This window comes from Daphnia magna, linkage group LG4 (genome assembly GCF_020631705.1).
Source record: "Daphnia magna isolate NIES linkage group LG4, ASM2063170v1.1, whole genome shotgun sequence".
Lineage (NCBI taxonomy): Eukaryota > Metazoa > Arthropoda > Branchiopoda > Diplostraca > Daphniidae > Daphnia > Daphnia magna.
The window spans coordinates 1,089,759-1,101,531 of record NC_059185.1 but is presented as its reverse complement, the minus strand read 5'-3'; the positions used below and the strand labels follow the sequence as shown (position 1 = coordinate 1,101,531).

The window sequence follows — 11,773 nt, the reverse complement described above, 5'->3', positions numbered from 1 at the left end:
TCGATCGCGGTGCTGCCTCCTCCCTCCCACGCGCCCGCGCACAAGCCAACAAAAAGGAAAAATTAAAAAATAGAAGAAGCCAAGTGAAATCCCGCACGGTGGGAGAAAAATGTATGCCTGTATACTGGCCTGTACAGAATAGACAGAGAAAAGGTTACGAGATACTAGGCGTCAATCGTAAAACGGACCAAGACTTTAAACAGTTTACTTTCTTCTTTTTTATTTCCAGAAAAATCACCCTGGACAACGTAACAGAATTTTTTAACTATAGTCTTACGTCCTGCAAGAAAAATGGCGGACTAAGTGGAAAAGGCAAAGCGATCGCATTCTACGTCAGGTTCTATTAAATAGCCTAAAAGAATAATATAGCCTTTAAAAGAAAATAGTAAGTACTATTCTACGAGCCCTGAGTCAGTGCCAATGACTATAAAGCCCTTCTCTCCGCATCGGCCAGCCAAAAAGAACCTCTGGTATGACGTCATTGCAGCTGGACCCTCCCCGCTTCTCACAGTGTTCTCTGTCTACTTGTGCGCTGCTGGTGTCGGCTTTTGTCTATTAATACGCGAGAACGCTGGACCGCGGACGAAAACCCCTGGAAAATAGAGAAAAAAAAAACAAAACAAGGGTATTGTGTCGCCCCAACATTTCGGTTCATGATCAAACAAGAAACCCGACACACAGCTGGATCCCTGGAGCCAGTCCCTCTGTTTACACACATTCCTGTACACATACAGGACCCCGATGTTTTTACTTGGAAACTGAATCGGACTCCCGTTAAATCACAAAATAATAATTCGCCCTTTATTCTTTTTCATTTCTTTCTTGGAAAAACGAAGGACTTTTCCTTCCTTTTTGTGTTACGTCGCTCGTAAAACCACATGGTGTCAAACGGTAATGCCTTTTCCCAAACCAAATTGGGCCGACACCCGCTAGGCAAATAAAAGAAAATGCCGTAGATGAGTCTACGAGACTCATCCGATTGACACAGCAGTTCGGTGTAGGGCGGACAAGCGAAACAAAGAGCCTTTTACATAAGCAACGAGCTAAAAAAAAAAAAAAAGGAAAACATACACACAAATCAAAAAATGTACAGAGCAAAAAAGAAATCCATTCACAAGCGGATATGAGGTCAAAACGCTATGAAAAAGTGTATTACTTTTTATTTTTTTTTAATTAGTGGTGAGCTGTGGATGAATAGGGAAGTGTGTTTTAAAATAAGGGGGAAATAACGAGGAAAATAAAAATGGAAGCAAGATCGTGCTGTACAGCAAAAATTAAACATTAACCAATCGACAGCCGGTTTGGACGGGCATCCATCAATGGTTCGGCACGCGCTGCAGACTCCCGTGTTCTCAGTAGTTAACGAGGCACAAGCGACACAATCAATAAAAATTCCCAAACAAAAAAAAACAAGGCCAGAACCATTTTTTTTTTTGCTTTAAAGTCAGCTTCCATAAGTTTTCTTTTCGTACCTAACTTGGTAACTTCTCTTGACGAACGAGACACACTACATCATTAAGAGGACACACACACTTCAACACGTGCAAAATGAATCCTCCCCCCTCAAAGAAAACGAATCAAAAAGAGGGACGAAAAACATAATCAGGTGAATTCTCAAGGCATAGGAAAGTGTGTCATAATGCATAAGGTGTTCGTTTGTTAAACCTCGTGTGTAATGCGATAATATATTCTTAATGGTATATATTATTATTTTTCTTTTTTTTTGAAGACGAGATTAAGAAGACGAAACAAATTTCGAGATTGAGACTAACATTTTCCAAACGGTACAGACCTGTGCAAGCAACACAACCTCATACGAATGTGAATATGCGTAGTTTGTGGGGGGAAAAAAATAACATTTTTTTAGTCACGCCTTTTTTTTTTTTTAGTTTTAGAAGAGGCCCGGCGTTTTGTCTCTACGTTTCCCAGATAAAAAGAACAGGAAGGAAAAAAAAAAAAAAAAACGAACTTTAATCACTTTGCCGTCTCTAATTAAACGTGGGCACATTAACTGGGAGCGACGGGACGGCAGGGAAGAAGAAACTAAGAGATGAAACAAACAGGATAATATTCGTGAAACGTGGCTAAAACGCAGGAAAAAAAAAAAGTTAAACACTAACGACTGCGTTCTCCTCCTTTGATTATCAAAAGTTTCTACTACATCGTTGGTTTTGACGCCAAACCCCATCGGCGGTTATGAGGATGGGTAGTTTCTTTTCTTTTTTTTTTCTTTCTTCTTGTTAACTCGATTGTGGACTCTTCCTTCTTTCGCATCCTCTATCGTCTTCATCGTTTTGCTCTACGTTGGGCTGCGTGAATTTTTGTTTAACAAGATATTTGGCGTGAACATCTACAGGCCAGCAAAGGCGTCCGCCAGCAATTGGGCTGCTTCCTTCAAATGTTGCCGTTTGCTGCCAGTGGCCGGTGAGGCAGACACTCCACGTCCGACGTAACTGTTGGAAAGAAAGAAAGACATTTCCATTAAGATTCTGATTGCATTGCTGAATACACGATGCAACAGGCCCTCATTTCCCTTTCCACCCAAACAACGAACAATAGACAAGAAAAGCGGGATTGAGAGACGGACGGGGGTTCACCTAACAGGCCTGCCGCAATCGGAAACAGAGGCGGATGGATGTGTCACAACTACATCCGTTGGGCTTGGTCTACCCGTTAGCTGAGCCCATTGACGTCGCCACCACGAAGTGTTGGGTTGACAACTAATAACGCAAGACACACACACACATAAGCGCACGCGCGCTGGTTAAGGCGATTGTTCTTACTTTTCAAATTGTGTAAATTAAAGATAACGGGCAAGGAAAGAAGCTCAAAAATAAAAAAAATAAATAATGGAATAGCAAAAGGAATTTCATGTTATACCTAAGGCGTCGTTCGCTGGACTTTTGCATAGCCGTTTCAAAGCGGGGCTGGACAAATGACCACGCTCCCATATTCTTGTGTTCTTCCTGGACCCATTTCAACTCGGCATTGGGGTACTTGTTGATTTCATCGCGAATTAGATCGAATGGGAACGGGCAGATTTGTTCGATGCGAGTGATGGCCACAGTGTTGTCCAGGCCGCGCTCCTCGCGGGCTTTCTTCAGCTCGTAGTAGACTTTACCCGAGCAGAAGATCACCTTGCGTACCGATCCAGGATCGTTAGCAGCGACGCCGGTTTCAGGGATGGCCCGTTTGAACTCTGTCGTCTCGACCATGTCGTCAAACGACGACTTCGCATCGGGATGACGGAGCAAACTCTTCGGCGTGAAGATGATGAGCGGTTTGCGGAAAGGCATGGCGATCTGTCGGCGGAGGAGGTGGAAATAATTGGCCGGAGTCGAGCAGTTGGCCACGATCATGTTGGTGTCGTGCAGCTGACGGATAGCGAACTCTTCCGTCTCCGGTGGGAAAGTCTCCGGGTCTTCGGAACAGGCGTGCAGGAAACGTTCGGGACGTGCCGATGAATGTTCGGGACCCATGCCTTTTCATCGTGGAAATTAAATCGATCATTAATAAAAATGCGAAACACACAGGGAAAAACCATCAAATTAGTCATCACAATTTACCTTCCATTCCGTGCGGCAGAAGGAGGACGAGACCCGACTGACGAACCCATTTGGACTGCCCGGAGGCGATAAACTGGTCAATAATGCATTGGGCGGTATTGAAGAAATCACCGAATTGAGCTTCCCAGCAAACGAGGGCGTTGGGATTAGTCATCGAGTACCCCAGTTCAAAGCCGAGGACACCGAATTCCGACAGCGAGCTGTTGCAGACGGTGTAAGGTGCTTGATCGGGGTACAGATTGCACAGTGGCTTGTACGTCGACTTGTCTGACGTTTGATGATGCAAGACGTGATGGCGGTGGCTGAAAGTGCCGCGTTCCACATCCTGGCCCGACAAACGGACGTGGATGCCTTCTTTGAGCAACGAACCGAAAGCCATGGCTTCGCCGAGCGCCCAGTCTACCGTTCGGGCTTCAACCATTTCCATACGGGCACGAAGAATACGCTCGATACCCTTGTGGACGACAAATTCGGCAGCATTGGGTGGTGTGCTCGAAAAGCGTTTGCCAATGTGTTTCAACGTCTCTTCAATCACTCCGGTGTTGCCCATCTTCAATTGGTTCTTACCTGCGAATGGGAAAGACGTTGAGAACATGAGGGGAAAAGACAAGATACGAAAAAGCTAACCTTCAAAGAAACCGGACCACGGTGAATCCAGCCAATCCTTGTAACGGATTTGAGTCTCTTTCTGGGCCTTGACGTAAGCCTCTTCGCAGATTTTCTCGTATTTGTTGCGAACATCGTCCACCTCTTCCTTGGTGACGGTGCCTTCTTCGATCAATTTAGCGCTGTATTTTTCCGTGACGCTCTTCATCTTACGGATTTTGCTGTACATCAATGGTTGCGTAAACATAGGCTCGTCGATTTCATTGTGGCCGCCGCGACGGTACGACACCAAGTCTACCACCACATCCTGAAACATCAACAATAAAAGAATGACACACCTTTCAAAAAGAATACACGATCGAATTCGTACCTTATGGAAGGTGGCGCGCCACTCTGCGGCCACTTTGCAAACGTGCATAACGGCCTCTGGATCGTCGGCGTTGACGTGGAAGATGGGGGCATTCACGACACGGGCTACATCTGTGCAGTAGGGTGACGAGCGTGAATGACGGGGATCGGTGGTGAAGCCGATCTGATTGTTGGCCACGACGTGAATAGTGCCGCGAGTCGTGTAATCTGGCAGGTCGGACAAAGTAAAGGTCTCGTAAACGATACCCTGTCCAGAGAAAGCAGCGTCACCGTGCAGAAGGATCGACATCGTCTGTGACAGGGAAAAGAATTTGTTAAATCATTTTTTCCACTGAAAAAAAAAAAAAAAAATTTAAATCAGATCAAATTCACCTTTTTGCCTTCGCTGTCGCCCTTGTAGAACTGCTCGGCACGCGTTTTGCCCTGCACGATCGTGTCAACGGCTTCCAAATGCGATGGGTTAGCTACAACGGCTAAGCGGATGTTCTTATTCGTCACGCGATTCAAACGCTCAATGTACGTGCCCAAATGATATTTAACGTCTCCGGACCCCTTAAAAAGAAAACAGGTAATTCAGTGAGCAAATCAAATTGCATCTTTCTGGACTTACGTCATCGGCAGCTTCCAAGCCGGCAAATTGAGCAAAGATTTGTTCAAGGGGTTTGCGACAAACATTCGCCAATACATTCAAACGACCTCGATGAGGCATTCCCATAATGATTGATTCCACACCAAGTTCGCTTGACTTGTCAATAATAGTCTTCATGGCTGGAATAAGCATTTCACAGCCTTCCAAACCGAAACGCTTTTCAGACGTCCATTTGCGGGCCAAGAACGCCTCAAATCTAATTTGCATCGAAACCGCTATTAGTATGTCTAAAACAAAAGCGAAATTTAAAAGGAGGTCAAACATTACCCTGCAGCACGTGTAACACGAGCGAGGAGGAGTCTTTTTCCCTCAGCGTCCAAACTCATGACGCCGGGCGTCTCGAAACGTTTTCGAATCCAGTTGCATTGCTCCAAAGAGTTGATAAACATAAATTCGACACCAATGTGACGACAGTACGCAGCCTCTAATCGACTGAGGATCTCTCTGAGGGGCAGTGCTCGTTCGTCCGGCTTCCCAATGTAAGTGGTGGCTGGCAGTTTGAAAACCCTGTCCATATCCTTTTCCTCTGTTGTGACACATCAATTTTCAAAAGTATTTAAGGATTGTTACATTCGACGTACACACAGAACTTGAACGCAATTTTTAACGGATGTAAGGAATTTAAGGTAATTCACCATGAATGAGCTGGCATTTAGCTTTTACTTACCGGAAACAAAGCATTAGGCCAGGACCGAAGACAATAACGAAAGTGCAAAGTAAAAGGATTTAGAAAATAAGCGATAATTCTACGTACGCCATAGGAGGGAGCGGGCGAGTGGAGGGGCCAATTCGTAGTACGCTTGCTTCTTAGATAGCTGATAATCATTATCCGTGCCTGGCGGTAAATTGTCTGAACCAGGTTAATCTCAAGTTAAGTTTGCGTTTTTGTTTTTGCGTACTTCTTTCAGGGCATAAAAAAAAAAAAAACTAATGGTTTTCTATGGAAATTAATAGCAGGTTAGGACAGTAAGCACATGCTGGTTATAGTACCCACCCCGCAATCGGCAGAGTTCTAATTTCTTTAAGCATCAAAAGCAGATAAAACTAGTGCTGGTTTGCCATAGGTTACTAAAGTGGACACATTAGTAAAGGTACTAAATTTGTTTTTTATTCATTACCAAAATGATAGCTCGAGAGCTGCAGCTCAGGGGCGACGGTGGAGTCCAGATCAGCCAGATTGATGCCCAGCGGGTCTAAATCGGCTATGTGATGTCCTCTGGTCTGAGAGGCGCATTACAAGGATACGGTGCAAAGGGCAGGGTAGGTGAAGAGGAGGACGCAATACCGAACCGAAGCAGTTAACAACAAAACAAAAACAAATTAGATTAGAAAGGGAAAACTAAGATAATTAGGCGATTATTTAGCGAAAAAAAAAAAAATATATATATACATATATTACAAAAAGAAACCAAGGGCCAGGCAAAAAGCAAAATAAATTTAAGGAACATACTGACCTGCCTGCCGCGCGCAATAAACTACGTTCCAAGAAGCGCGTGACCTCATACGCTAGCAAATTCTTAAATAGTCTGAGACAAAACCGTCCTTACCCAAGTGAGTCTCTTGTTTTAACCTCTCGTTTAAATCTTTGGGGCCTTCAATTTGAATAGGATCAAGAAAGGCACCAAAATGACCTCGAATCTGTTGAAATCAAGCGTTACAAGAAAATCGGCGAAAAACCAGTGGACATAGGTTAAATACAGGAATTCAAAATTGGCTCTTAATCAGGCTGGCCCTTGATTACTTTTTCTTTCCAATGTTACCTGATAAGAGCGGATGATTGCCTGCACTGCCAGATGATCGTCAATAATTTTTTCATCTATAGGAAGACCAGTTGAAACACCTGATGACGTAAACTGTGGCACTAGAGCAGTTACTGGAATTTCATATTTGCCAGGTACAGCCAAGGACGGTGGTGCTTGATAGGCTTGGCCCGGCCCAGCACCTGCACTGGCATTTCGGAAAAAAGAGTCCCATGACTGGAATAATAGAATAGATTAACAAATGCATTGTTAGTCACAATTTGTGTGGGTCATCACTCATATGTTCCTAAAGCATAAAATAAAACCTAAACTTAAAGTACATGCTGACATAGATTTGGAACTGGTCCAAAGCAGTTTCAACCAGTTAGAGCTACATTTATAAATAGCCAACGCTGCACCCAACAAGGAAACTTGATCCATCAAAAACAATATTGCACCCAACTTACTGCATGGACACTTTTTGGGTCTTGCAACCATGAATTGTACATTTCTTCAACATAAACTGATGAGGATCCATTGAGAAAAGGTTCAGCAGCAGCCTGTGTAGGTGGGGGTGGTGCTGCAGAATATTTCCGAATGCTCAATGCTGCCAATGGTGCTCTTGCCGAGGAATTCTGCACATAGCCTTTGACAAGCCAAACAGCCAATCGTTCAGGTGCCGCCCCAGGTAAAAGGGGCAGCAAGCCAGCAACAAGATTTCGTGTGCGATACATTGTAGTTGACGACCTGTGAGTTAAAAACAAAAACAGATCTGCCATTATACAAGGCAATACATACAATTTAAGGGTGGCTTATCCAGTTCAGGTCCAATGAAATTTGCATAAAATATCTGTGAAAGTTGGACACAGTTTTTTTAGGGCGCCAAAATTCAAGGTCGGGAATATTAGGAATTGAAGAGGAATCGAACAATTTTTTTCTACGAAAATGTTGATGTCGTGAAAGTAAACAAAACTTACACGAACGATTGTTAAGCCAAGTTGGTCAACAAGAAAAATCCCGTCGATTATTCCAACCAGTTGTTCCGAGTTCGATAGCCAGACGAACTTTTACGAAGAAGGAGTAGAAAGGATGGAAAACCTAAGGAATGAGACCGACGGTGCCACGTGATTAGCCAATCGAAAGGAATTGCGTTGCGTAACCATCGTTTTTTAGTTTTATACATTTATCTGATTCAACTGCCCAACTTTTACTTTTCGCGAACTAAAATTTAATGAAATTAAGTTAAAGCAATTTTGATTTCCATTGTAAGCTAAAACGATATTTCATTTTTAAATAGATGGCGTTTCAAGGGGGTGGGTTCCAGAATTTCAGTCGAGACAGCTGAGACTACGAACGCTCTTGTTTTGACATTACACTTGAGACTCTTGTTAGAACTGTTACTCCCGCCCAGTTTCCTACATAGGGAAAATGTGAAACGTTTTCTTAACTAGGAACAGCTAAGTTGAATACGATTGTAGTTATTCATAGCAGTACTGCTTATATTTTTTCAAAATTTCGAAACTGAGTTCCGGACATCAAATGATGAAGTTTAAGTCGCTTTTCCGTCGAAAAGCATCACCCACGGGCAACAACGAAGCTAACTCGGCCATCAGCCCATCAGCATCATCCATATCACATTCGTCTTCATCATCGTCGCTTGCTGCCCGTTCAGCGAGTCCTCCTGTTCAATCCAATGGCCATGGGGCTGAATTGGTTGAGGCTACCATGTCTCTTGGAAGCCCTCCTATTACAATTACATCTAGGATTAGATCTTCCACTGACCCCAATCTCATTTCTCCAAGAACAGAAGCTCTACCACCTCTTCCAGGGCCCTCAGCCTCCGACTGCTTAATGTTTGTAGAGCACCAGGATGAAACGCCAAACCATTCCAACTATCCACTCATTCATGCCATCAATCGCGATGTTATCCGAAATATTGCAAGAACTGATGTCAAAGAAGATGCTGATTATGCTGTAATGGCTATGAGAGACCTGATGGAGAATGGAGCTGTTGGATGGGAACGTCAGTCCCGACAGAGCAGTGGAAGTGAAGTTTCTGGAGTTAGTCTAACATGCCTCCAGGGACGCATTCAGCAAATGGAAGAAACTCACCACAGTACCAATGAAGAGTTACAGGCCACCCTTCAGGAACTCGCAGATCTTCAAGTCCAGCTCAATGAATTCCAGGCTGAAAATGATAAGCTCAAAGAAGAAAAACAAACCCTGAAAAGAAAGTTAGACATCAGAACTGAACAGTTCAAGCAAGCTAGAGATCAGGTATTTAACCTACAGACTGAAATATAGTTGATTCCAACATTTTAATAAATTTTTTATTTTCTTAAAGATGGAATCGCTGAAGCAGCATTTGCTTTTGCAATGCAATGAAGCCGAGGATGAACGGAAAGCCCTTCAAGCCAAACAGATGGAGTTGACCAAAATGTTGGCAGCACAGCAAGCTGAAGCAACAGAACGTGAACAACATGTCACATGGCTGGCATCTCGGGTATAAAAAAGTTATTCGCCAACGTTTCCAATTATATTAAATATGCGTATCCTGTACAGGTTCGACATCTAGAAGCTTGCATTGATGAAGGTGATTCCAAACTCCATTCGGAACTAAGCAAGTTGATGAAAGAGAATGAAAAATTAAGACAAGATAAGGAGTCAACTGAAGGCACAGCTATTACGGCCCAGGACCAACTCGCTGCTGCCCAACGTGACAATACCGTTCTAAGAGACCAGATATCTGCTTTGCAAGAAGAAAACCGAACAATTCGACAGAAATCGAAAGAAGAGATAGCAGATCTGGAGTATGAAGTGGAACAGCTGCTAGCTAAAAAACAAAGTCTGGTCGTTGAGACATCGACGCTGCATGCTGCGGTTGCAGAGTTAGAATCAGCATGTCGTCGTCACCTGGAAGACAAACGCGAAATGCGCACAACCGCTGCCGATCAACAGGTGAAGTTGGCAGATGCCTTGGCTCGACGTGATGAACTCGAAAGGCTGTCGTCCGATGAACGTGCAAAATGGGAAGCACAACAAGAAGAGTGGCAACAATTTCAAAAAGATTTGCTAACAACAGTGCGAGTGGCGAATGATTTCAAACTAGAAACGCTTTCTAAAATGGAGAAGGTCATGGAGGAGAATAGGATGCTTCATGAAAAGCTTGTAGCAGTTTCCCGGTCAGAAAAATTTGGCTCTCCTGAAACACGAGCGGCCGCTCCAGTCAAGCCTCGCGTCTTACGCTCGCTATCCACCCTTGATTCGAGCTCGACGACATTATCCAGCAATCTGTTAAATGACATCAAACCACGCGCCGTGGCCACACGCGTCGATAAAGGTTCAGTCAAGCGCATTGTCGAGAATTTAGAGGTAACTGCCTCAAACGTTCGGACTAAACCCACCGGCGAATCAACAGAGCCAGCTTCTCCATCATTGGCGACTTCACCGTCGCCTCCTGTAGCTACTGTGCGGCCCCGATCCGAGCCGATCCGACCAACTCAGTTACATCGTACTGAAAGTGAGGTCTTTCTCCGCTCTCCAGCTAGGCCCGCGGAGACGCGCTCCTCATTAAACGACGTACCAATCTACAATACGACAAGCAGCAACTCAATCAAAACGGCTTCACCACCTCCAACAGGTTTACGATCCAGCGTGCTCTCAGCCTCAGATATACAGCCTTCCGAATCTTCCACAGCTGGATCGTTCTCCAATCAACCGTCAGATCGCAAAGATCCTCTAGCAGGCTTGGTTAAGAATGGTGGTTCAAAGCGAAACGCCCTTCTGAAATGGTGCCAAACAAGAACCGCTGACTATCCCAACATTGACATCACCAATTTTAGCAGTTCATGGAACGATGGTTTGGCTCTATGTGCCTTATTACACACCTACTTGCCAGAACAGGTGCCATTTGAATCTCTTACTTCTTCAGACGTCCGGCACAACTTCCAGGTGGCCTTCCAAGCTTCAGAATCCGTGGGCATCCCAACCTCGCTTGACATTGAAGAGCTGGCCTCTTCCGATAGGCCCGACTGGCAATCCATCATGACGTATATCACTGCTATTTACAAGCATTTCGAAATATAATGGATGCAGCATGCCACAAACAAAACATATAGAGGATGTTTCCAACACCCAAGTTGATAGTGACTTGACTTTCTGGCAATTTTTTCATTCAAGTTTGAAACAATTTCCACCCATAGTAAATAAGATGGTAAATTTTTTTTTTTTATACCATGTATTCCCTTTCTTCCTTTACGATGGTGGTTTGTCGAAAAAAATACCAAACAGATTTGTCGTACTAGAATAGGCGACCAAAAAGTGTCCATTCCACTAATCCCATTCCAGCAGTACTGACCTTCATTGACAGTCCATTTGCTGTTCCACAGTAATCTTTCTTCATCTTAACCTGTTCTTTGGGACCATTGATTTTTTTTCTATTTGTAGTTTGTATTGCTATGATTTGTATTTTGTCTAAGCTCACGTCTCCCCTCTTTTAACAGGAAAAAAATGCAATTGAGGAACACCAGTGTCTGTGAAGGTATAATGTGTGCAACTGTGTAATATTGACGGCCTTCAATCTGAATCTATATTCGTACAATAAAAACTTGGCTTTGGGATGTACATGATGGTTGTTAATTTTTAGGTTACCTAAGAAAATATCCGTATAAGAGCTAGAGGAAATACGAATAAATCAACAAGATCATATCTGTAGGCCTATTCAGGGTTTATCTAAAGTGTTACTTCTACAAGTATTTACTTTCAAAAAGGACATTTCAAATATTTAACAGAGTCATAGAGGGACCTCTGTAACTCCCTATATGACTCTGCATTTAACATGAGAA

At 43.7% G+C, this 11,773-nt stretch overlaps 2 protein-coding genes and 1 long non-coding RNA gene across 7 annotated transcripts; 2 read left to right on the top strand and 1 right to left on the bottom strand.

Annotated features, from left to right (window-relative positions):
* Nucleotides 1-18: 18 nt before the first annotated feature.
* On the top strand, nt 19-1,396 carry LOC116921390. Its single transcript, XR_004393221.2, has 2 exons — nt 19-153; nt 230-1,396. It is a non-coding gene; the product is annotated as an uncharacterized LOC116921390 (long non-coding RNA).
* LOC116921387 (2-oxoglutarate dehydrogenase, mitochondrial) lies at nt 1,123-8,068 on the bottom strand. 5 transcript variants are annotated; one of them, XM_032927668.2, is made up of 14 exons: nt 7,907-8,068; nt 7,397-7,676; nt 6,951-7,166; nt 6,309-6,411; nt 5,945-6,040; nt 5,458-5,716; nt 5,152-5,386; nt 4,914-5,093; nt 4,543-4,833; nt 4,194-4,479; nt 3,567-4,133; nt 2,881-3,481; nt 2,598-2,720; nt 1,123-2,453 (listed from the first exon to the last, which is right to left on the bottom strand). In XM_032927668.2, exons 2-14 carry the CDS (start codon nt 7,661-7,663, stop codon nt 2,351-2,353), a joined length of 3,327 nt encoding a protein of 1,108 aa, XP_032783559.2. In that variant the 5' UTR covers nt 7,664-7,676; nt 7,907-8,068; the 3' UTR covers nt 1,123-2,350. The 5 variants fall into 5 exon arrangements, with proteins under 5 accessions (XP_032783559.2, XP_045028957.1, XP_032783560.2 ...); XM_045173022.1 differs by lacking the exons at nt 5,945-6,040; nt 6,309-6,411 and adding an exon at nt 6,738-6,828; XM_032927669.2 differs by lacking the exon at nt 2,598-2,720.
* A 190-nt stretch (nt 8,069-8,258) lies between these two features.
* LOC116921388 (cytospin-A) lies at nt 8,259-11,552 on the top strand. Its single transcript, XM_032927671.2, has 3 exons — nt 8,259-9,206; nt 9,274-9,432; nt 9,492-11,552. Exons 1-3 carry the CDS (start codon nt 8,469-8,471, stop codon nt 11,013-11,015), a joined length of 2,421 nt encoding a protein of 806 aa, XP_032783562.1. The 5' UTR covers nt 8,259-8,468; the 3' UTR covers nt 11,016-11,552.
* Nucleotides 11,553-11,773: the final 221 nt, after the last annotated feature.

What these genes read in the sequence shown, in the direction of transcription:
- LOC116921388 (XM_032927671.2), top strand. Translation starts at nt 8,469, where the DNA reads ATGATGAAGTTTAAGTCGCTTTTCCGTCGAAAAGCATCACCCACGGGC. An exon ending in TCAAGCAAGCTAGAGATCAG is followed by an intron (nt 9,207 to 9,273) that starts GTATTTAACCTA and finishes ATTTTCTTAAAG; the next exon opens with ATGGAATCGCTGAAGCAGCA. An exon ending in TCACATGGCTGGCATCTCGG is followed by an intron (nt 9,433 to 9,491) that starts GTATAAAAAAGT and finishes TATCCTGTACAG; the next exon opens with GTTCGACATCTAGAAGCTTG.
- LOC116921387 (XM_032927668.2), bottom strand. Translation starts at nt 7,663, where the DNA reads ATGTATCGCACACGAAATCTTGTTGCTGGCTTGCTGCCCCTTTTACCT. An exon ending in GCTTGGAAGCTGCCGATGAC is followed by an intron (nt 5,094 to 5,151) that starts GTAAGTCCAGAA and finishes TTTCTTTTTAAG; the next exon opens with GGGTCCGGAGACGTTAAATA. An exon ending in GCGACAGCGAAGGCAAAAAG is followed by an intron (nt 4,834 to 4,913) that starts GTGAATTTGATC and finishes TCCCTGTCACAG; the next exon opens with ACGATGTCGATCCTTCTGCA.